The sequence below is a fragment of the Ursus americanus genome, chromosome 9 (assembly GCF_024610735.1).
Source record: "Ursus americanus isolate L20-20 chromosome 9, mUrsAme1.1.p, whole genome shotgun sequence".
Taxonomy (NCBI): domain Eukaryota; kingdom Metazoa; phylum Chordata; class Mammalia; order Carnivora; family Ursidae; genus Ursus; species Ursus americanus.
In genome coordinates, this window is record NC_142135.1 from 100,410 (window position 1) to 124,716 (window position 24,307).

Sequence of the window (24,307 nt, forward strand, 5' to 3'; positions counted from 1 at the left end):
AGAAGCCTGAAACCCAGGGAAACAGCGACGCAGGACAGGCGCTCGGGTCCAAACACAAGCTTCCGCAGGACCGCCGGAAGTGCGGTTCGTGCAAGGCCTGGGCGCGGTGTAGCCTCTCTAGGCGCGCCGGAGGTCTCGGCTCTCGGTGGCTCCGGCGAGCGCAGCCGAGCTGTCAGTCAGGAAAATGGCGCCGGCGGGGAAGGCGGGGCCGACGGCCGCACTGGGGGATGTCGCACGCTAGGACTGGTGGCCCGGGGGTGTGGGCGGGGACTGTGGAGGCGGGGCTCCCCGGGATTGGCGGATGCGCAGACGAGGCGGGGCGCCCCCTTTGTCTGAGTGCGTTGCGGGCGTCCGTCCCTTGGCGCGTGAGGCTGCGGCGTGGAAGGTGAGTCGGGGGTGCGTGTGGGCACTGACAGGCTGAGACCCCTGCCCGCACGGAAGCCGGAGCCGGGCGTCCTCGTCACGGACAGGGCACTTCCTCGCAGGTACGCTCCGCTCCCGCCCCTGGCGCCGGTTCCCTCCTCCCGCGGACGCGCAGTGGCCTCCTCTCCCTCCGCAGACCCGCTCTCAGCCCCCCAGCCCCCCAGCCTTCCGCCACACCCCGGTCCCCTGGCTGCTCCTCTCACCTGGGCCTCTCCCGACCCCCACCCCTCGGCCCCTGCCACGCCCCGGGCCCCCCCCTTCCCCTTGACACACCCGGCCCCCCGCGACCGGGGCCCCGGGCCCCCACCCCCCCCCCGCCCCTGCCACGCCCCGATCCCCTCCCCCCAGGCCGCGGGACACTTCAGAGCCCCCCCCGCGACTCCCCCGTCGTCCCCCCCCCCCCCCGCGGACTGTGAGCCCTGGCCGAAGTTGCAGGGATGCGGCGGGGCCTCGGCGGAGAGGACCGGGCGCGATTGCGCCGGGGAGGGCCGTCAGCGACCCGCGTGCCCCGGGCTCGCTCTCGAGGGCTCCCAGAATACAGAACCGGAGGCTGAGAAGCCACCGGACCCCGCGGCCGCCGGAGCGCCGCCGCAGTTCGCAGTCAGCCGTGTGTCCACGTCCGAGCGGCGTTGGTGTCTCTTTGGCCAAAAGTACTTCCTAATTTTACGTTCTTCCTCGGTGTTTCTATTCGTGCTGCCTTTTCCCTCTTACTTTGTAAGACCTCTTTTTTAATGAATGAGACCAATCTTTTCCAACATGGTTTGCGAATATTTCCCTAGTTTGTTGTTCGTTTTTTCACATTTTAATAGAAAATAATATGCATTTCTTAAAATGTAAACATGTGAGAAAAATATGAAAAGTGAGAGTCGTCGTCGGGAACAGCCTGCCAGTGTGCGCAGAGGAGGCACTGGCTGGTTTGCTTTACACCCTTTTCCGGATTTTGCGTGCGCTTTTTTCCGCTTCTCGAGTAAAAGGGAAGCTCCAGGGCAGAGGGGTGGCGGTGCTCTACCGGCCAATACTTGTTAGATTTTTCACGTAAAAACTGTCTTCGTGGCCTTGGTTCCATCAGCTTTGCACACCCGCTGTCTCCGTAGGGTAGGCTCGGAGGTGGAGTGAGGGGGAGGTTGGGGCCTTAAGATTGGCCTCTTCGCATTATTGTCACATGAATGTTTTAATTTCCGTTCCCCAATGATTGGTGAGGTTGAAACTCTTCGTGTGCCTTTGTGCTCCCCCCCCCCGCTTTTTTTCTTTTTTCTTTTTTTTTTTTTTGCCTTTGTATTTCGTTTGTGATCTGCCAGTTCATACTCTTTTCCATATATCTGAAAATATTCTTCACAAACTGACATTTGACTCCAGTTATGGTGTTTTGTTCTGGTTTGGGGTTTTTTGAAGAGATTTCAAGTTTTTAATGGTAAAATATTTACTCGTAAGGCTTTTGAGCTTTGTTATGTTTTAAAGGGGTTTTCCCTTGCCAAGATTATTTTTAAAATAAACCCTTGTTTTTCTCTGGTACTTGTGCAATGTTGGATCCATCTGGAATTTATTTTGGTGTGGGGTGTGGGGAATCCAGCTTCATTTTTTTCTCTATGCTGTTTCTAACACCACCTATTGAATAATTCATCTTTCCATTGATTTAGAAAACCACCTTTGTCATACTTTGGGTCCGTTCTGGAATTCCGTGGCTTTGATGTGCATAAGGTCTTAATTTTCATGCAGAAGATCTGGAAGTCTCTGCCCTATATTTCTCCACCTGAAGTAATAAAAACTTATCTGTATTTGCATTCAAGTTCTTTTTATAAAATGTAATTTAAAATTTCAACTCTTATTCATTCATTAGCTTAGTGGATTCATTAGACTTGTAGTATTTGATATGAGATGATCTAATTTTTTATTGCTATTTTTTTTTTAATCTCTGCCTTCATCTGCTTTCTGGGAGATGTGTTCAACTTTATGTACAGGCCTAATTTTACTTTTCCTAAAGCATTTGACTGGTCCTAGCACCATTTACTGAATCATCTTTCCTCAGCAATTTGATTGCCTCATCTGTTTTCCATTTGTTTATACAGACTTGGCCCTCCCTGCTCTGCCCCATTACTGTCACCCGTTTTCGTCCAGGCCCACTTGGCTCTAGGCACCTTGGTTTTGTGGATACAGTGAGAATTTACATCTTATTTCTACAGTTTATTTTAAGCTTGTTTCTTGTGTCATTTGTGACCAGAATCTTTCCCCTATGTATTCTCTGACTAGCTGTTGCTGGTGTGTAGGAAAGCTATTGGTTTGGATGCGCGGTCATTCACTGTGAAAGATTGCAGGGTTGTGCTTTGTGTTCACAAGCCGCTCGAGGTGCCTCTTCTGAAGATGCTTCCACCGTGGAGGGCAGGGTATTCCAGCAAGGAACCCCGTAGGTGAGGATGGTGAGGATAGAGGGAGGGAGACGCTGGGAGCCGCCCACGCCCGACCAGGGACTTGGAGTGTGCCGGTCCTAGCCTGTCACTGGGTGAGGTCTTCGGAGGGTAGGCGTGCGTGTTCTTTTACATCAGGCCCTTGAGGAATTCAACAAGGCGATAAGTTCCTAAAACTTAGCTTACGGAACAAAATAATAATAAACATTGAGATTCTGAGCTCTTTGTGTCTCTGCAGTCGCTTCTTTAGTTCCTGTCTGTGTTGCTGGCTGCTCAGTCATCACAAGAGCCAGAGCCTGCTGGGCACAGAATGTCTCACTGCAGCGTGGCTTCTTTCCCGTTAAGCATCCAGTGCTGCTGAGAACATTGATCTGTTCTGCTTTTGTTTGGGTTTTTCCCTGAAGAGATTTCCAAAAATGAAATTCCTGCATCTGAAGGATGCCTGTGGCTGATGGATGGGTGGGCACTGTGCAGGCACCCAGAGTGCTGCGGTTTGTACGTGGCCCTGCGTTGGGGGTGGCATGGCCTTCTTCACAGTCTGTTCCGATACTCAGTGATGGTGATTCCGGCTCTGGGGCCGTTTGAACAGGACTGGGCATGCCCACCTATTCTCCCTTCCTTTCTAAACTCCTGTGTTGGGGCGCCTGGGTGGCTCAGTCAGTTAAGTGTCTGACTCTTGATTTCAGCTCGGATCATGATCTCAGGGTCGTGCGATCAAGCCTCTCATTGGGCTTCGTGCTGAGTGTGGAGCCTGCTTAAGATTCTCTCCCCTCCCCTATCTCTCCCTCCCGTTATTTAGAAAGCAAACAACAAACAACTCCTGTGTTTTTCTCACAGAGCAAAGCCTGGAAGTGGGCATCAGAATCATGGCGGTCAGGGTGGAGGAGAGGGTGGCTTATTAAAAGCCGGTTTGGGTAGAGAGCCTTTGTTTCAGTGCTTTTCTAGGACTCTCCGCTTCTCCCCACACACCCCCAGGAATCTTCCCCTTTGCCCTCTCCACCCACCTCCATGCCTCACCCACAGTGACAGCCTGGTTTTTTGAGCTGATCTAATTGAATGAGCCCAGCAGCATCTGACTCTGCACCTTGCTGTCCTCTTGTTGCCCACAGAGGAGGGCCGTGATCTCCCTGTTTTATAGGTGAGGACAGCACACACACACACGTCTTGGCCCTGGAGGCATTGTTTCTGAAGGAGGACGTTGCTTTCTGGTCCCATGGTTTCAGTTACCCTTTGACTATCTCATACAGCTTAAATCTTTCTCCCGAGTTGCATGGCCTGTGTGTGGAAGGACTATGGGTTGGCAGTGGCACCATCCTTGAGCCTGTGTCCATTCCAGGGGAGCACCCACTGTCTAAAGGTATATCTGATTCATCTACATACTGCCAGGGGCCTTTCCTGAGAAAGAGTGTGAAGTATGGCCTCATAGCTCTTTAAGTTCATTCGCTTACTCGGCAAGCATTGGGCTGCTGGGACGCAAAGGGAGAATGAGGACTCCGTGACGCAGAGGCCCTCAAGGTTGGGGGGTCAGGAAGGGCTCCAGTGAGAGGGTGATGTGACCAAGCACCAGCAAAAGCGCAGGAGCCTCCCTAGCAGAAGGGAAGGCCAGGAAGGGGTTGAAGCCAAGGACAGTGTTCCCACAGTGGGGGCATGGGGGGGCAGGTCCACAACCCTGCTGCAACAGGGCCAGGTTCTGGGTGTGCTTGGAGGGTGGATTAGGAGTGGGGTGTGAAAGAGTGAGGAGGAGGGGTGACCGGGTGGCTCCAGTCTGTTGAGCTTCCAACTCTTGGTTTTGACTCAGGTCATGATCACAGGGTTGTGAGATCAAGCCTTGTGTTGGGCTCCACACTCAGTGGGGAGTCTGCTTAAAGGTTCTTTCACTCTGCCCTTCCCCCTGCTTGTGTGCACTCGTGCTCTCTCTCTCCCTCAAATAAATACATCTTTAAAAAAAAAAACAAAGCCAGATGCCTCTTGGGGTCAACCGTACCCATCTCCAGCACCCACTGGGGTGGTCCTGAACGGGGTTCCTATGGGTGTTGAATCCTAGCCCGGTTGCAGTGGGGCCATAGTGCAAATGACTGTGCTGCCTTGCACCAGGTTCCCAGGAACCAGGGCTGGATTATCCACGAAGGTCAAATCCTCATGCAAATGAGGATTGATGGAGGCCCTGGGTGAGGGAGCAATGTCCAGGAGACCTAGTGGGGACTGAGTTGCAGGAAGACAGGGTGACCAACTATCACCACTGCCAACAGCGGGCAAGGATCTGGCCACATGGAGTCATAGAAGACCCTGACCCAGGGCCGCTTTGGGGTTGGGGGGTTGGAGACCACTCATGGCGAGGCAGCTGGACAAGGCCATGGGGAAGATGACTGATCATGAGAGATGGCAGGTCTCTGGGCTGTTCGAGAGGCTGTGGGTGTCAGATACACCACCAAGAGGGCAGGAGGCAGCAGGTGGTGGCAGGACTTTCTCATCATTGTTCTGAGACCTGGTGAGGCAGCCCCCCCACCCCGATTCTTCTAAATTTTATTCTTACCTGTTCTCCAGCTTCTGTTGTTCATATGAATTTTAAGGTAGTTTTACTCCTTTAAGACTCCTGTTGGAATCTTAATTAGAGTCCGTTGCATTGACACAGAAACACACACAGATTTGGTCGGAATGGGCATTCTTGCTGAACAGAGTGAGAGGCCAGCCTCTCCATCCAAGGCTGCTATCGTGTTCCTCAGAGGCAGCTGCAGTTAGGGGTTCCATGTGTATCTTCCCAAAAGTTGTTTATGCAAACATACATCTAATGTTCTACAAAGAAAATGGGGTTGTAGTGCTTCCTGACTTCCTGCCCCAAGCCTTCCCTTTAGGCAGCCCACAGTGCGAGGTATCCTGCTTGTCAAGGTAATCTTGTACCACTTTTCCTAGAGTGACCTGCCTGCTAAGTGTCTGTGTCCCTGTTGCAGACCCCATTTGACACCCCAAAAGATGCGAGCCCCATTCCCCTGTTAGGAGAGCTCTTGGTCCCCCCCCCCCATTTTTTCCAGTAATTTGAATATGACAGACACCTCCGCTTAACTTGTCCTGATATGTCCCCAGCACCTGCCCACCACCAGGCCTCCCCAAGGTGCTCAGACCAAATCCCTGGGTGACTCTGGACTTAATCTACCAGAATCAACCATGTGTCACACCTCCGTTGCCAGTCCCTGGTGGAGCCACCATGAGACTGAGGCACCAACAGGCCCACAGGAGTTATGGTCAAGTGAGGCATGAAAGGCCTGGGGTGGGGTCCCCACAAGAGTGTGGGCCTCAAGCAAAACCATCCATTCGCAGCCTGTCTTCCCTGGAGATTATCTCTGGAGGCAGCCCGGCCTGGCACCTACACCAGACCTGATGACCGCTTGGCACCTGTGAATAATCTGGCACCAGCCCTTGTGCATGGACTGTGGGCCTGAGCAGGTGGCTCCAAATCCTTGTTAGCTTCCCAGCTGACCATGAGGACCACAGGGTCTGCAGAACAAAACCTTGTGGCTGGAGCCTTGGGGTACACAGGTGTCTCCAATCATCTCAGATGGGATGTTCCTGGGCTCATAGAGTCCAGGGACCATGATTCCTGAACTGTGGGTAAGAGTCGGCGGGGGGCGGGGGTAGGGCTGGACTCCCAGAACTCAGGGTCTGTGAGGGCAAGGCTGGACCGTTCATGTGCTCCCTCCTCTTCCTCAGCTCTACAGGCTCCTCTGACTTCCATCTTCCTCAGAAACCTCAGGGGATCAGGCAATGGCAGCAGCCAGGCTCCTGCCACCACCAGCAGGACCCCAGGTGAGCTGCCCCCGAGGCCTGTGCAACACCCCTGCATTTCCTCACAGCCCTCCCATGCCTGGGACTACGGTGGTAGCCTGAGTGTCCCTGCATCTCCTGAACTCTGTGGCCCCTTCCTGTTACCCACCCCCCCCCCAAGCTGTCCATATGTGTTTTCCCTACCCCCCAACCAAGGGCATCTCCACTCCCCCCACCCCACAGTGCCTGCACCCATTGCATCTCAGATGTGGAGATTTAGCCCAACCTGCAGCAGCCCGTGTCATTCCAGGCCAAGCTGACCTTTGAAGATGTGGCTGTGCTCCTCTCGCAGGAGGAATGGGACCGCCTGGGCCCTGCTCAGCGGGGCCTCTACCGACACGTGATGATGGAGACCTATGGGAACGTGGTATCACTGGGTATGGCTCCTCAGCAGGCCTCTGCTGTGTCTGTGTGTTTGGCCAGGGTTGGGGGCCCTGCAGTGGGGGCTTTGGGGCTGCCTCCAGGTATTCAGCTCTGACAGGGTAACCAACTGTCCACCACTGCCAGCAGTGTCTGTCTCAGTGCCTGCAGGTCACTCAGGTGGGGTGGAGGTGTTCACAGATACTGTGTTGACAAAAGGCCTTCCCTCCCATGAGCAGGACTTCCAGGATCAAAGCCCAATGTGATCTCTCAGCTGGAGCGAGGAGAAGAGCCATGGGTCCTGGATGGGCAAGGGGCTGAGAAGACTAGGGGCCTGGGGAGTGGCCATTCAGGTGAGTGAAAGGAGCTGGCCCTCCTTTACTTGGGGCTAATCAGTTCTTAGTGGCTGTGGGCACTGCTAGGTGATAAACAGCAGGAGTAGCTTCCACCTGGGGCCTCTTCTGGCTGAGGAGCCTTCGGGCTTGACTCTGAATTGCACTTACATGTGTTGTAACAGCAAATGAAAGAAGTTCCTACTCTTGAGAAGTGTTTTGTTGTCCCTTCAACTCTCTTTTCCTCTTGCAGACAGCTACAAACGTGACCACACGACAGCTTGTATGCGACAAGACAGTTCACCCTGTCCGTGGGGTAGGTGTATGTCTCATCTTTTTAATCCGTACAATCCCTGCAGGTGTTAATGCTCATGACTGACCAGACTGTAAAGAGATCTCTGGGGTGCTCCGATGCAGAGTGTGTTCTTGTTACACAACACATACAGTCTCTACAAAACTGTGGGGAGGGGTTTTCTAAATTAAAAATGTGTTTCGGTGGAATTGTTTTTTTCCCTTTTTCTTGTCCCATGTAAAACATTCTTCCCTAGTCTGTACTTGAAACAACTGAAGCCATCATTCTGAAAGTGAGGGCTCTGCTTAGGTCAGCTCCTGCACCACGTAGGCCCAGGGTGGCCTGGCCTGGCACTGACAGCAACCTGAGCCTGTCTGTGAACATGAAAGTTTGGTCATGCGTTGTTGATGCCATGGATGGTTGAGTGAGTAAGCTCCTGTACGGTTGTTTTTTAACTTACTAAAGTTGTCTTGCTCATCTTGTTACTTCAGCATTAGGGAAGAAACTACCTATTCAGGAAACTTCAAACAGTAGAAATGATACTTTTCAGTGCAAATGGGTAATTATTTCTTCGGCTTACTAGCTTTATTCTATGACAGTGAGGCTTTATAAGTCAAAAAGCAACTAACCTGTGTTTCCTAGTTTAAAAAACACATAGTATAGCCTTTTAAAAATAAGATGTATAAAAATTTTATTACATAGATGACAGTAAATCCAGATTTTTTAAATGAAGAACCTATTAGTGTTACCATTTTTGAAACAGTATACGCTTAATAACTGCTCTGAAGAGAATAAAAAATACAGAGAGATCCAATAAGAAAAGTGGGCAAAAAACTTGAACAAGTTTTGGTAGAGGAGGAAAACCAAAGGGCCAATGAATGTGAGAGAGCGTGCTCAGCCTCATCACTCATCAGTGAGGTGAAGTCAAACCATAAGACTGACCGTGTTAAACCCTCAGAGTGGAGGAAGCGGGAAGATCTGACTGTCGAGTTTGGGTGAGGTACAGGGCGGCTGAGGGGTGTGAACGTGCACGCGCACTACGGAAACCAGTTTGGCATCTCTAGCGAAGTCGGACATACAAGTCCCTGTGCCACATGTTCCACTCGTAGGGTTACAGGAAGGGTGTTTGTGTGCAAGCGCCGAGAAACACACAAGAATCTGCATGGAAGCTTCGTGATAGAGAAATGGGGAATGACACACATCTCCAGCAGCAGCAGAACAGGCAGTTGAACAAACGACAGTGTTTCAGTGGAAAGGGACATATTGTAGTGACGATGGGTTAGTAACTGCTGTGGATCAGTATGACGAATCAGGAACACAGTATGAGACAGGAAAGCAAATCGAAGAAGACCAGGTACCATGAAATTATAAAATCTCAGAAATATGCCTAATTAAGTTATTGGTTAAAGATACAAATTTCTGAGATAAAGCTATTTAAAAATAAAACAAAAACAAAGGCTTCTACTTTCAGCCAAGATGGAGTAAACAGATGGAGTTACCCTCTTACTTGAAACAACCTAAAAACAAGATACATGAAACCCTAACTCTCAAGGTGTTGGGCTTCATCCTCTCAGTGGAAGCCGGTCAACGAAGGAAATTAATCTCCGAGAGACAGGGAATAAGGGGATGATCCCTACAGTTGCCCCGCTCGCAGTGTGAAGAAGATCACGGTGCAGGGAGGGGAACCCTGGCAGAGCCCAGTGGTCTCCCAGACTTGAGGACACATAGGCAGGAGTCCAGAGATACCAGGGAGGCTTGAAGTCCCACAGAAGAGTCCACTCGACAAAGAGAACTCTGCAGATCTTCAGGGAAACCCCTTGAGAATTAGCACTAGCAAGGAAACCGTCCAGTGCCGGGAAAGAGCCCCCCCTTTAGAAGGAGTAGCAGCTACGGTAGCCAGGATTTAAGAAGGTCTTCATAATAGAATGAATGTTTGTGCCCCTCCCCCACTCATCTGTGGAAGCTCTAAACCCCAGTGTGAATGTACTGGTAGATGGAGCTTTCGTGGAAGTAATTACGGTTAAGTGAGGTCAGAAGGGTAGGGGCTTGATTTGCTAGAATTAATGTCTTTATAAGAAGAGGAGGAGAGACCAGGGCTCTCTTTCATGGTACACACAGCCTCACAGACCCCTGCCCCGTGATGTACACGCCCTACCTGCATAACCCCCAGGGTTGTGAATATGGGTTTTACTCTTAAGACTATGTTAGGTTCAGCTTTTGCCTTTAAGGGATGGAGAACACTTTAAATATGGATCTGGAGGTCAGAGACAGAAGTCAGATTCAAAGAATGGGAAGGATTTGGTGCATCACTGCTACCTTGAAGGTGGGGGGACCACATGGCAAGGAAGCAGTTAGGAGGTAGCAGTTAGGAGCTGAGAGTGGCACAGAAACAGTCACCTTAGTCCCACAGCTACAAGGGGCTGAATTTTGACAACAGTAAGAATGAGCTTTGAAGTACATTTATTGCCCGAGCCTCCGCACAAGAATCCAGACGGCCACTTTATCTCGGCCTTGTGGTACACTCAGCAGAGAACTCACCTGTGCCGTATGGCCTACCGAACTCTAGGTGGTAAACACAGCGTCCGGTGCTCACACACGGCTGGGAATGCTGTCTGCTCCCAACAGCAAGAGTGGGAAGCCTGTAACTCATAGGGTCATCAATTAGAGAGCTAACTAGTCGGGGGAAAGAGCCCTAAGCACTGCTCTGGTTGGATCTGACGAAGTGGAAAGGCAGGAACCGTACATGCTACTTCAAAGTAACTTCACCAAGGATACTTAAGCTCTAGAATATTTCTTTTATTTATTTTTTTTAAAGATTATTTTAGAGAGAGAAAGAGCAGGGGGAGGAACAGAGGGAGAGAGAAACTGAAGCAGACTCCACGCTGAGCATGGAACCTGACAGGGCTCAGTCTCCCAACCCTGAGATCATGACCTGAGCCAAAACCAAGAGTTGGGCACTTAACCAGCAGTGCTGCCCAGGCGCCCCAAGCTCGAGGTCTGGAAATAAAAAATTTCCAGCATCAAACAAGGTAAAATTCATAACATCTGACATCAGATAAAAAGTTACCAGACATCCAAAGAAGTAAGAAAATACAACCATAATTAGAAGAAAAAACAGTCCTGTTAAGCTGACCAGAAATGACATCAGTGATAGAATTGGAAGACAAGGATATTAAAACAAAATAAACTTATTCCATATGTTCAAGGACTAGAGGGAATACTGAGAATACTAAGTAGAAGCAAGGAAGATATGTGAAAGACCCAGATCTGATTTCTGGAGACGAAGACAACAGTGTCTGAGATGAAGAGTTCAATGGGTAAAATTAGTGACAGATTAGACATTGCATAAGAAAAGATTAGTGAAAACAAAGTCATTTAGAAACTACTGAAAAGGAAACAAAGACTACAGGAGATCAGTGAGCTGGGGGACAATCTCGAATAGTCTAATACATGTAACAAGCCAATAAAGCAGGGATGGGAGGGTCAGAAAAAATAGTCTAAGCAGTGATGGTTGAAAACTTTCCAAATCTGATGAAAAGTATAAACTCACAGATCTAAGAAACCCAACGAACCCTCTCCATAATAAACGAATAAAATTACACTAAACTATATCACAACCAAAGTAAGTGTTATAGCTGAGATGCCGACAAAGGAGATAAAATGGAGTCATGAAAAGTAACTTAATTGTTTTTAAAGGAGAAAGAGAAGAGGGAACAAACCACGGATGTTTAGTGACTGCTCTAGGGTTTCCACTACACATCTCACCAGCGTGTACCTTCCGACAGTGTCAGCACCGTCTCACAGGCAGTGTAAGACCATGAGAACAGTATACTCCGGCATTAGTCCGCGTAAGCCGTCATGACAAAAGGCCACTGATGGAGTGACGTAAACATCAAAAATTTGGTTCTCACCGCTCCGGAGGCTGGAAGTCCAAGACAAAAGAGCAGTTGAGGTTTTGGCGAGGGCTTTCTTCCTGGCTTGCTGGTGCTCACAGGGCCTCTTTGTGAGCCAGTGAGTGCCTGGGGTGGGGGAGATAGGACATGAGTAAGCTCCCTGGTGTCTCTTCTTACCGGGCACTAATCCCATCATGGGGGCCCCATCCTCGTACCTCCTCTAACCCTAATCATCTCCCAAAGGCCCCACCACCAAATACCACATGGGGGTTAGGGCTTCAACATGTAAATTGGGGGGTGGGGGGCGACACGAACATTTGATCCTGTTCCTCTGTCCCAGATTCTGCGATTGTGTTGTCATAAGTTCTACTCTTGCATATGTTATAAACCCACAGTGTGTAATATTTTTTTAAGTTTATTTATTTATTTAAGTGATCTCTACACCCAGCACGGGGCTTGAACTCACCACCCAAGATCAAGAGTCGCACGCTCCTCCAACAGCCAGCCAGGTTCCCCAGCACATAACTGTTTTCGCTCTGGACAGTTCTCTTTTAGAGTGATTTAGAAAAACCTTTTTTTTACATAGTCTTGTATATTTAACCATTTCCAAAAGCCTTTATTTCCTTGTGTAAATCCAACGTTCTGTCGGGTATATTTCGGCAGCCTGAAGAATTCCCTTTAACATTAGTTTGGATTTGATTGTTGGGTGTTTTCTCCATTGGTGTTTGTAAATTGACCAGTTTTTCTGCACTTTAAGGATGTCCGTCCCTTGTCTTTTGACTCGTTTCTGATGGTGAGTCTGCTGTAACTCTTAGATTTGCTCCTCTGTGCCATGTGTGTTTTTCTTCTAACTGCCTCTCGGGTTTTCTTTTTTATGTTTAGCAATTTGAATATGATGTATCTAGGTGGTATTTTAAAAGTTTGTGATTCTAATATCTTGAATCTGTGTTTTGATGGTTTCCATTGTTTTTAGAAAAATCTCAGCCATTCATTTCAGGTATTTTTACTTCTGTTCTCTTTCTCTTCCCCTTCTCTTTCTCTCCAACTATATGCAGGTTAGGCCATTTGGTACGGACCCATACCAGTTTTATTTTTATGTTTCATACATTTCTGTCTCTCTCTCTCTCTCTTTTTAAGATATATTTATTTCAGAGAGAGAGAGTACGAGCTGGGGGCAGAGTATGGCAGGCAAAGAGAGAATCAGACTCCCCACTGAGCAGGGAGTCCATTGTGGGACTCGATCCCAGGACCCTGGGATCATGACTTGAGCCAAAGGCAGACACTTAACCATCTGAGCCACCCAGGCGCTCCTGTCTTTGTGGGGGTTTTTTGGGGTAATTTCTGTTGACCTATTTTCAAGCTCACTTGTCTTTCTCAGCTGGGTTGGGTCCACTGATGTACATATTAGAGGCATTCTTGTATTGCTGTGTTTTTCACATTCAGCATTTCCAGTTGGACTGTTAAAATATCTGTCTCTCTGCTGAAGCTCCCCTTCTCATCATTCGCATTGTGCCGACATATGGGTCGTCTCTCATTCTAGTTCTGTGATCACTTAGTCTCTTAACTATACATGTGATGCAGCTTCTTTCTCTTGGGTATCTCATAATTTTTTATTGAATGTTAGCTATCATTAATTAGGACAGTGGAGATAGAGGTAAAAAGTGTATCTGTCTGGAAATGTAGCCTGTCGGGGCGCCTGGTTGGCTCCATCAGTTAAGCGTCTGCCTTGGGCTCAGGGCGTGATCCCGGGGTCCTGGGATCGAGCCCTGCATTGGGCTCCCTGCTCAGCGGGAAGCCTGTTTCTCCCTCTCCCACTCCCCCTGCTTGTGTTCCCTCTCTCGCTGTCTCTCTCTCTCTGTCAAATAAATAAATAAAATCTTTTTTAAAAAAGGAAATGTAGCCTGACCTACGAGGCTGATAGTGTGAAAGCCTGAGTTGGTCTAGTCAGGAGTCGGGCTGGGCTCTGTTGTCCCCACAATTGCCTTCAGTGCATCACTGGATTTGCATCCCTGTGGCACCTCCTTGTGCGTAGGGTGAGGACTTTCAGGCTTCAGATGTGCCTACAGAAGAGGGTTTTCTTCTATGCTGTTGCCCCCACCCTGGCCGTAGTATGCAGTTGCTGGTTACTCGGGGCTTGCCGGCCTTTTGGGCGGGGCTGGGGGAGAGGAGAGATTGCTCCACTGTCCCGGTCTATCCTCAGTTTTCAGCAGGTGTTGTGTCCCTGGGTCGCAGCCCTTCCCCTAATTGAAGCAGATTTCTCACTACTGGGCTTGTGATCGTTTCCTGCCTCTTCCTCAGGAATGGAAGGTAGTTTTCTTTACTCTTCCCAGCCATGGGCATTTTTATCTGTGCCCTAAAATGAGAAGTTCGCTTTCCCTTACACAGTGACGTGCAGCTTTTGTCCTGTAGAGACGGGTTCCGGTGGGTGCTTTTGCTCTCCTTTTGTAGGCCTAAGTCACCAAAGGAGGCTTCCTCTGGACCTGCCGCTCGGCGAAGGCCACAGACATGAGCTCCTGTGTCTGTGGCTCCCCGGAGTTCTTTGGAAATTCATTAACGTTGTAGCCAGGTGCTTCTTACTTGTTTGGGTGGTGGCCTGTCTTCCGTCTTCCTCTCATCTCCCTCTCTTCCATCATGGGCACATCAGTGCACCTGTCTCCCCATGCAGGCACCTGTCTTTCCTTAGGCTTCAGGTCATTTGGTTGCCATCATGACCTCAGCTCTGTGATAGATTCAAGAAAGTTACAATTTTTAGATTACCTGACTTTTACTTGCTGTTAGGGTGGAAGTGATACTCTTTCCAGCTTTCTCCCTCCTGAGGGAATTCAGTTAATATGTAATTAATAATAAGTGTAATAATTACATTATTTTATATAATGTATAATAATGGTGATATTAACAGTAAAGGGACATGGGAAATGTAACTGGATTGGTCAGTGTATCCACCTGACTTTGTCAGACTGGGGTGTGTGTGCTTCTGTTGGTCATGGTGAGGAGCCCTCCGGTGCCCCTGATGAGCAGGTGGTGCTGGGGGAGAGGGACATGGGGCAGTAAGCTGTCCCGGGGCACCTGGGTGGCACAGTCGGTCAAGCACCTGACTCTTGGTTTCAGCTCAGGTCACGATCTCATGGGTCTTGGGGTCGAGCCCTGTATCAGGCTCCGTGCTCAGCATGGAGTCTGCTTGTGGCTCCCCCTCTACCTCAGCCCTTCATCCTTTCTCTCTCTCTCTCAAAAATAAATAAATCTTTAAAAAATTAAATAAAAAACAGTGGTAAGCCTGTCACATGGTAGTGTGACAATAGGAACAAGGGCTTGGACACTGGTGGGGAAAGAGGAAGATAAGGAATCAAGAGATGTGGATCCTGAAGGCCCACCAGCCACAAGAGGTAGGAGCTTGTTCTAGGAGAAAGAGCCAGATTCTCTTTTGGACTCTTGATGTGGATGTGCTGGTGGGCCGTCCAGATGGCCAGGTCTGGCAGCACGCAGAGCACCCGCCTGAGCCTGGAGAGCGCTGGGAGATAGTGCCGCTGATCTCGGGGTGGGCGTGGAGAGCTGGTTCATCAAGTCTGGGGTGCGACTCCAGCCTCCACAAGGAGGCCCCTCACTCGGGAGTCTCCCAGCTTCCCACTCCTGCTCTTCTCGGATGACCCTCTGCTTAGGGTTTGCTTCCATCCGGCTGCCACCAACTGCTGCCAGAAGTATTAGCTTCTGGTGTGTCTTCGCCCCTCCAAGGTGACCGTTACCGAGCTGTCAAAAGGCAACACAGATCAAAAGGAGCATATCTTATTTATTGACCACCTCGGCCCAGATCTTCCTCCAAACACCAGTCAGAAGTCCATCTTAGAAGGTCCCTTGGCTTTGTGAAGGGACCGCTTGGCTTCTGAATCTTTTATTTTTCAGGGGTCCATGTTAGGGTTCCAGTGGCCCATTATGTACCAGCTGTCTTCCCAGAGCAAGCTGTGAACTGATTAAAGACCAAAGCTTGTACCTCTATAATGCTGTTTCCAGCAGGGTGTGGGGACTTGGCAATATCCTTACACTAGATACAACACAGTGGGACAATGACTGGGTGCTGTCCAGCATGCTTTCTAATAAGACACCCCAGAATGAGACCTGCTTGCCATCTGATTGAGGCAGGGAAGGGCCACCACAGGCCCCCGTCCTGGGTCCTGCATCTGAACGTGAAGGAGCAGAGCAGAATATGGTTCCCTGAGCTGAGAGTGCCCAGTTTTTACCCCCATGAACCAGTGGAATAAGTTATTCCACCTCCCCTGGAGAGAAGGGGCACTGAAGAAGCAGTTGACACACGTGCACATCTGGATGCCATCCTTGCTGGTGATCTCGACATTGCTGGGTCAGCTGACCCCTCAGTACCTGTCATAGACCTTGAGTGTGTCTGTGAGAATTCTCTCAGATCTTCCTTTGCCCAGAAGGCTTCTTGTTCTGGAAGGTCCCTGCTGCTCCTGGCAGAGGTCTTCGGGAAGCCGGGGATGGCAGCACGGTGTTTGGAGTCGGCCTCCTAGGGTGCAGGGCTGAGATTGTTCACAAGGAGGCCTGGCTGTTGTCATGTGGAGTCAGCCTCTTGCTTCTGGCCCTGACATGGTGTCCGCCCCACCTGTTGAGTGTCCCTGATAAATATCACTCCATGAGCACAGCCCATCCTCCCAAAACATCCCTGAAGCCCCTTGCGAAGTCTTGGTCTTCTCTGACTGGCATCTTGTCATCTGAATGGCTTGGTCTCCAAGCTTTAAAACACTTGTTCTCAGGGGCGCCTGGCTGGCTCAAGACGGGAGAGCATGTAACTTTTGATCTCAGGGTCATGAGTTCAAGTCCCACTCTGGGCGTAGAGCTTGCCAAAAAAAAAAGTTCACAGCACACCCTGTCCTCCCCCGTTCGCAGCCCACAGAGTCCCCAACCCCAGCCTTCTCCGCGGTACGTGCTGCTGCCCTGAAGGCCACATTCCAGCCTAGGTGGGGCAAGACTCCCATTGCGTCTGTCTCCTCTTGCTTCCCGGTGCATTCTCCACGAAGAGGAAGCCGCACTTCCCGGTGTACAAGTCTTAGGGTCCTGTGTCTGTTGGACGTGCACACAAGAGCTCACACTTCTACCAGCTCCACACTAGGTTTTGTGTCCCTGTGTTTCTGTCAGGCCAACAAGGCTCCCTGCACTCACGGGTGGGTTAGGGTTAGATGATGGCCTCTGGAAGCTCTGTACATAAAGACTCCAGGGAGGGGCGCCTGGGGGGGCTCATTCGGTGAACTGTCTCCCTTCGGCTCAGGTCGTGATCCCAGGGTCGGGATTGAGCCCCGCATGGGGCTCCCTACTCAGTGGGAGGTCTGCCTCTGTCCCTCTCGCTGCTTGTTCTTCCACAAATCAGTAAAAAATTAAAAAACAGAGACTCCAGGGAGAGAGGGACTCGGGCAGTATCGGGCTGCTAACTTGCTGCTCTTCACACCTGTCTCTCGAACCGCCCTGTCCGCCTGGGCCCATTTCTAGTGACTGGGCAGGTCGTGAGCTTTCTGCTCCTCTGCCGCTGGGACCACAGCCCTGCTGGCCACGTCTGGTCGGCTAGCCACCTTTAGCGTGGCACTTGCTCTGCCGTTTTGAGTGGGTTGGCAGTTAACGTTTTTACTTTGGATTTGTTGTTTCAGAACATGAAAACAAGGGAGAGAACCAAAGTAGGGATTTGAGTCTGAAGCCATTTATTTCAGAGGAAGTATCAGTGATTCTGGGGGAAACCCCCGCGGGCTGGCTTGACCAAAGACGTCATGAGCGCGAGCAGAGCTTCGGTGGGAGCCCCGGCCCCGCCGGCCCGCCCGAAGCTCAGGCCTTGAGCCGGAGCGTGCCCCTGCCTCCGCATCAGGCCGTCCCCGGTGGGGAGAGACCCTACAAGTGCACCGAGTGTGGGAAGTGCTTCGGCCGCAGCTCGCACCTGCTGCAGCATCAGAGGACCCACACCGGCGAGAAGCCGTACGTGTGCGGCGTGTGCGGCAAGGCCTTCAGCCAGAGCTCCGTGCTCAGCAAACACAGGAGAATCCACACGGGCGAGAAGCCCTACGAGTGCAACGAATGCGGGAAGGCCTTCCGCGTGAGCTCGGACCTCGCCCAGCACCACAAAATCCACACGGGCGAGAAGCCGCACGAGTGCCTGGAGTGCCGGAAGGCGTTCACGCAGCTCTCGCACCTCATCCAGCACCAGCGCATCCACACGGGCGAGCGGCCGTACGTGTGCGCGCTGTGCGGCAAGGCCTTCAACCACAGCACCGTGCTGCGCAGCCACCAGCGCGTGCACACCGGCGAGAAGCCGCACGAGTGCGCGCAGTGCGGCCGCGCCTTCAGCGTCAAGCGGACGCTCCTGCAGCACCAGCGCGTGCACACGGGCGAGAAGCCGTACACGTGCAGCGAGTGCGGCCGCGCCTTCAGCGACCGCTCGGTGCTCATCCAGCACCACAACGTGCACACGGGCGAGAAGCCGTACGAGTGCGGCGAGTGCGGCAAGGCCTTCAGCCACCGCTCGACGCTCATGAACCACGAGCGCATCCACACGGAGGAGAAGCCGTACGGCTGCTACGCGTGCGGCAAGGCCTTCGTGCAGCACTCGCACCTGACGCAGCACCAGCGCGTGCACACGGGCGAGAAGCCCTACGTGTGCGGCGAGTGCGGGCACGCCTTCAGCGCCCGCCGGTCGCTGGTGCAGCACGAGCGCATCCACACCGGCGAGAGGCCGTTCCGCTGCGCGCAGTGCGGCAAGGCCTTCAGCCTGAAGGCGACCCTGATCGTGCACCTGCGGACGCACACCGGGGAGCGGCCGTACGAGTGCAGCCGCTGCGGCAAGGCCTTCAGCCAGTACTCGGTGCTCATCCAGCACCAGCGCATCCACACGGGCGAGCGGCCCTACGAGTGCGGCGAGTGCGGCCGCGCCTTCAACCAGCACGGCCACCTGATCCAGCACCAGAAGGTGCACCGGAAGCTGTGACGGCCGCCGACCCCGGAGCCCCGCCCGGGGCGGCTTCCGGCGAGTCCGCTGGGTGCCGCCCTTTGGCAACCCGGTGCCCCAGGTCACCCCGAAGAGACGCACTGAGCGCGTCCCTGTAGAAGAACCGTTCTCCCCGTGTCCTCGAGTTCGGTTGCACCAGAGTCACGCAGTCGTGGTGAATTTTGGTGAAGACGGCCATCGTTCGTTCACCCTGACACGAGACCATCTGTGTGAAGTAAGAAACTGAAGGAAGTTAAGACACAATAAAACTTTCTTGCATTCTAAATAAAGTCTTTTCTTAGAACATGACATGCCTTTCCTAAAAACAACTATTCTAATTACTGCACATAAATTTGAATTGGATTATTTGCAGTTTTCTGTTAGACCACTCAAGTGTTGTGTGGATAAAATGATATAAAAAAGATGCCGTCAAGTATCATCGTGTAATGTGGCTAGAAATCTAAGTGTGTGGAGCCACTTGTTTTGTATGAACAAAGGAAAGTCTAAGGATTAATTAGTGAGAAATGATGTAAACCTAGAAAACACTTCATCTGGTGTTTGAACTTTACTCAAGATCAGAAGGGATGTCCTAACTTCCTTAGTGAAAATTCAACTCAAAAATGGATCTTTGCCTCAAAACCAACACTTATGACTTACATACCTTGTGCCCCAGAGATCATGGGATGTCTTGGGCCTCCAGACCCCATGTGGGTTCGAGGGGAGCTCTGCACTCAGAGCCCAGACCTCATAGCTGCTGTGTTACTCAAAAGACAGTGCTTTGGTACATATTTTTTAAACCTAAAATTCTCAAATTTAAATAGCTTTTTTGTTATCTAAAATTCCCCTTCCTATGTTTGAGGTATTTGTTTTATTTTTTACTCATGATTGCAAGAGCAGCTAGTGTCCATTTTCATGTACTGTAATGAATCTGGTTTTTAAGAGTTTTTTTTCCTCTCTCTTGAAAACATCAGCTTCTTGGGAGAAATGAAGGACTAGAGTGTTAACCCTTAAGTCCACAGCAATACACTGACACAGGTAAAAGCTTGTTTTCCCCTCTCTGTGATACAGGTGAGAGGAACCAGCATCACAGGTGAAACTCTGGAAGCTGAGGTAGCAGGTGTAGAGCAGAGAGGAGATGGACTCCTTCTGAAAGGCATTGACGTCACTGATGTGTATACAGAGCAGCTGGGACCACAGAGGAGATAAAGCACCTGAAGCAAAACAGGACCTGGGGTCACTAAGGTAGATGCTAGAGGGGAGATGAACGGGCTGAGGTGTCACTTCAGAGATGGCCAGAACCTCTGAGGAGATGCTGTAGAGGCCACGCTCATGGTGCGAGTCAGAGGAGCTGAACCCCTCAGGTGTTCCTGCAGACGGTGGCTGAAATCACGGGAGCTGAAACGCAGATCAGTAGAGTTCGGGGAAGCGTTACTTCAGAGAGCACCCGACACCAGTGAGGTGCTAGCTCGAAACCCTCCCAGAGGGAAGCTAACCCCTTGCTGACTGAGTCTGTAGCTGGCGTCTGACCCAGTGGCTGCCCCTCAGAGCCCACCATTATTCAGGGCACAATTCCTAACCCTGTGGAAGAGTTAGAATAAGAAATAGTCATGTCCCAGTGGAGATGAGAGTAAGAGTTCAGTCCCATACAATGTATAGAAATACTTGCTTGGAAAGACATAAGGGACACTACAAGTCATTCTGGGCTGCTAAATCCACCAAGTCTAGGGTTTTCGGGAAAATCTGCAACATGTGTAGTTCGCTTTTCGACCTTCTTAAATGAAGTCTACCTAATATCATTCTCCCTTTTCCTATCAGCTGCCATTGACCCTCTGGTGAGTGTACAGGCTCAGGTGTCCGTGGAGCTGGGAGGTGAGAGTCAGTGTCCTTCTCCCTGGGGAGGTCCCTGGGCCATGCATTTTTGTCACTCACTTCTCCAAGGACCATAGAACCTGCTGGAACATACAGGCACTCTGTGTTTTGGGGGGAAGTGGCATCAGGCACCAAAATGACCTTTGGGGTCCATTCACCCTGTTAATAGCCTTCTCAGCTGTTACTGCCCACCTCTGACTGGTCAGCAACACTCCACACTTATTTTGGATTTTTTTTATTTTTATTTAGAAGTCTTTACATTTTATGCATGTAAAATCTTTATCTTATTTTTCCATACTGCTACCAAGAATTTGACACTTGGTTCTCAAATTTTCTATAATTTAGAAAACACCCAGAATTTTATTTCTGTGTACTATGTATAATGTGACATTTTCCAATAAAAAAGGAATGAGTAGAACACCTATTTGTGGGTGAAGGGAGATCAATAACTTTAGCATAAGGATGTACCACAAGTCTGGCCAGAGGACGTGAGCTGGCAGTTCCCAATAAAGGGAAGTACAATGAGGAGAGCCTGGAAAAGGCTCAAGTGTGCCAGTTTCAAACAAAAACACGCCACCTCCTGATCAGGTAGGAGAGGTCACCCTGTAAGAGCGATGACAGTGGGGCAGGGGTGCTTTCATGCGTTGCTGGTGTAGCAACACGATCCACCTGTGTCGAGAGCGGGGCATGTCAGGACCCGTCACTTCTCTGGAGAAAGATGACTGCACTGCAGGACCCAGCTTGGCAGGTGCCAGGCAGTCCAGAGGTGGCCCTGAGGGAGGCGGGAGCACTCCTAGAGGACAGGCTGGGGAAGCTCGGGCCACCAGAAGCCGCTCTGTACAGAGTCTGGTGGTGAAGGTGCAGGAGGATCTTTCGAGGGAGATGGGCTTGCTCCAGAGCTGAGGAAAATCCCAGGTTGGTGGTGGGAGCAGCACTACTCTGCCCTATCTGGGTGAGTTTGAGGAACGTGTGGTTTTGTGCATAAAAGTTGCTGAGCTGAGAAATGCAGGTGAAGTATAGGGGTCCCCAAGACTGCCCTCCCCTGTAACACCAGTCACAAATTGGGGGAGTCACAAGATCACCTTCGAGTTCAATAATTTGCTACAAGGATTCAGAGAACTCACCTTGAAACCTGATATACACATGGTTACAGTGTATTACAGGAACAGACACAGATAAAATCAGACAAGGGATTGCTCTGGGGCAGAATCCAGAAAAGTAGCAAACGTGGGGCATCTGTAAGGTCATGGACAGCATGACTTTCCCGGCTCTGATGTGTGACAGTGTGGGTGGAGTATTGCCCAAAAGGGAAGCTAACCGGACCATTAGCATCCAGAGTTTTTATTGGGGCTTGATGACACTGACATAGGTGGCTCTCCACCCCCCAAGGGATCTTGGAGGAGCTCAGCCCACAGTCACACAACCCATGCAGGAAACACGCTGGACAGGGGAGGGCACAGCATGCGCTGAGCAAGGACTCACTCCTTCCTCAGCATGAAAGGCCACACGGCCCCCTCCAGCAGGGACTAAAGGACAGCCCAGAAGACACTAACCCCAGGGGGCACCTGAAGACTGGCCCAGCCCTTGAGGACAGGGGTGGGAGAACCCAGATCCAGCCCTGTGACCCTCTGGCTCAGATCTGATGCTCTTCCTTCTGCCTCAGGGGTGTGTATCGGGCCAGCCACAAAGGTGTGGGCACGAGTACCACACATGCACACTGTGAGCATGACACCCAGCCTTACCGTGACCTTTGGGGTAAGCTGCTCCCTGACTCAGGGCTCCCCTAACAGACCAGGGTCCTCAGCTGTCTGATCCTCTGACACCAGCAGTTCATCTCCTGACTGGTTAATGGCCCACAGCTATTAACAATTATTAACAATCAGCCTGTGGTCTGAGATGACATTGCTCTCAAAGGGCCTCTGTCATCAGCAGGCTGACAACTCAGGCTTTTGATCCTGTAAACCCAGTGAGGCAAGAGGACAGCGGTAAGGAGTTAGCCCACCAGACACCCAGACTGTCCAATTTAGAACCGAGTCCCTTTGCCTGAGCTCTCTCCCATTCTTAGATGAGCTTGACACTTGGCCCCTGTGAAAATGTGTCACCAGTGGATGGTGCCAGCCCTCTTCAGCCCAAACCAAACTTGTCAAACCATATGTTCTCTAGTTTTGCACAATGAAAACCACCAGCATATTTTTTTTCCAGGTATCTCCATTACATATGCTTCTTCAGACTGCACTGCCCCACCACACCTCCCTGCCCCCAGCCCTCCCACCCGGGGCCACAATCCCTTGGGGGTGCCACTGGCTGAAGGGACGTCCATGCCAATAGGAGGAAGGGGCCCCCAGAGCAGGGGTTCCTAACAAACAACCCAACGAGGAAGTATCGGGGCCATTAGAAGTGAGTGATAGGGCAGAGGATGTGAGAGATGGTTCTCATTAAAACCAACACAGAGAAATACAACTTTCCTGAGTAATCGGACAGTCAAATGCAATACCAGCCACAGTCATGCCTAGTTAATTAGCAAGCAGAGGTAAGAATTACAATATCCAGTACAGGGAGGTTGTGCAGAGCAGAGACTCTGCTGTACTCAACTTTGCATCCTGACATGGAAGGTAAATGTTTTCCGATGATTCAGTGCTGGTGACATTATATATTGGGTACAATACTGGGTACAGGGGCGCCTGGGTGGCTCAGTCAAGCGTCTGCCTTTGGCTCAAGGCGTGATCCTAGGGTCCTGGGATTGAGCCCCGCAGCAGGCTCCCTGCTCTGCTGGGAGCCTGCTTCTTCCTCTCCCACTCCCCCTGCTTGTGTTCCCTCTCTTGCTGGCTGTCTCTCTGTCAAATAAATAAATAAAATCTTTAAAAAAAAATGGGTACAACCACCCTGGAAAGCATTTGCTTATATACATCAATGTCCTTTAAAAAGTTTACCCTGTTCCTGGGGCGCCTGGGTGGCTCAGATTGTTGAGTGTCTGCCTTTGGCTCAGGTCATGATCCCAGGTCCTGGGATCAAGGCCCATGTCAGGCTCCTGGCTCAGTGGGAAGCCTACTTCTTCCTCTGCCCCTCCCCCTACTTGTGCTCTGTCTCTCTCAAATGAAAAAAATCTTTAAAAATGAAGTTTATCCTGTTCCTAAGAATGTATTCTATTTAAAAAGAATAAGGCCTGAAATTTAGTCACCATGGAATAACATATGTCCAAATATGTTTTATAAACTGAAGTACGTCAGTTAGATAGAATTTTGTTGCTATTATAAAGGCAGTTATCATGGAGTAATGTCAAGCAGGAACCCATCCCTCCAGCTAAACAGCTACTGGGCTGGCAGGAACTGTCTGAAGTAACTGTTCTGGAACTGTAAAGTCTACTCAAACACTTACTTGCAGCTTCCAGGGGTGAGCTTGATGAAGAAGGTAGTAAATTTCAGTGAACTTCCACATCTAGCACAGTACCTACATGCCCATCCGTTACCCCATGGCATGCAGCCATGTGGATAGCAGCCTTCATTCCTGGTATGGCTTGCTGGAGCCAAGTTGCATAATAAGGACCTTGTCCTCCAAGTATCAGGGTCAGGTGTTCTGATGGTTTACTGCCACTTTTGATCACTATGAAGCTAGCATAGGTTTATCTGCCATCGTTTTAACTACTGAAACAGTTTCTGGGGTGGGGTAGAGGGATTAAAGAGATAATACTTGTTTCTTCCCTTTCTGGGAGACAAGACACTTAACAAAATCTTCTTCAGGATGCTGGATGACCACACAGTGAAACAGAAACTTCGAGGACCACACATTGAAGAATAAATACTTTGCAAAACTGAAAAAGTCACAAATGGCTATGGCTCCAGCCATCAACAAGTAGGATTCAGCAATCTCTGAGGAGTGGGAGAATTAGAATTCCAGAATCACTACACGTAACACTCAAAACATCTGATTCTCAACAAAAATATTAT

At 50.6% G+C, this 24,307-nt stretch overlaps 1 protein-coding gene across 8 annotated transcripts; it reads left to right on the top strand.

Moving 5' to 3' along the window:
- Positions 1-319: 319 nt before the first annotated feature.
- On the top strand, positions 320-23,594 carry ZNF250 (zinc finger protein 250). Of its 8 annotated transcripts, none has more exons than XM_087864453.1 (7): positions 324-485; positions 6,141-6,431; positions 6,531-6,626; positions 6,880-7,021; positions 7,244-7,357; positions 7,590-7,652; positions 17,170-23,593. In XM_087864453.1, exons 3-7 carry the CDS (start codon positions 6,585-6,587, stop codon positions 18,492-18,494), a joined length of 1,686 nt encoding a protein of 561 aa, XP_087720579.1. In that variant the 5' UTR covers positions 324-485; positions 6,141-6,431; positions 6,531-6,584; the 3' UTR covers positions 18,495-23,593. The 8 variants fall into 8 exon arrangements, with proteins under 8 accessions (XP_087720581.1, XP_045633434.1, XP_087720579.1 ...); XM_045777476.2 differs by having other exon boundaries at positions 6,895-7,021; positions 17,170-23,591; XM_087864455.1 differs by lacking the exon at positions 6,141-6,431 and having other exon boundaries at positions 320-385.
- The last annotated feature ends 713 nt before the right edge of the window (positions 23,595-24,307 follow it).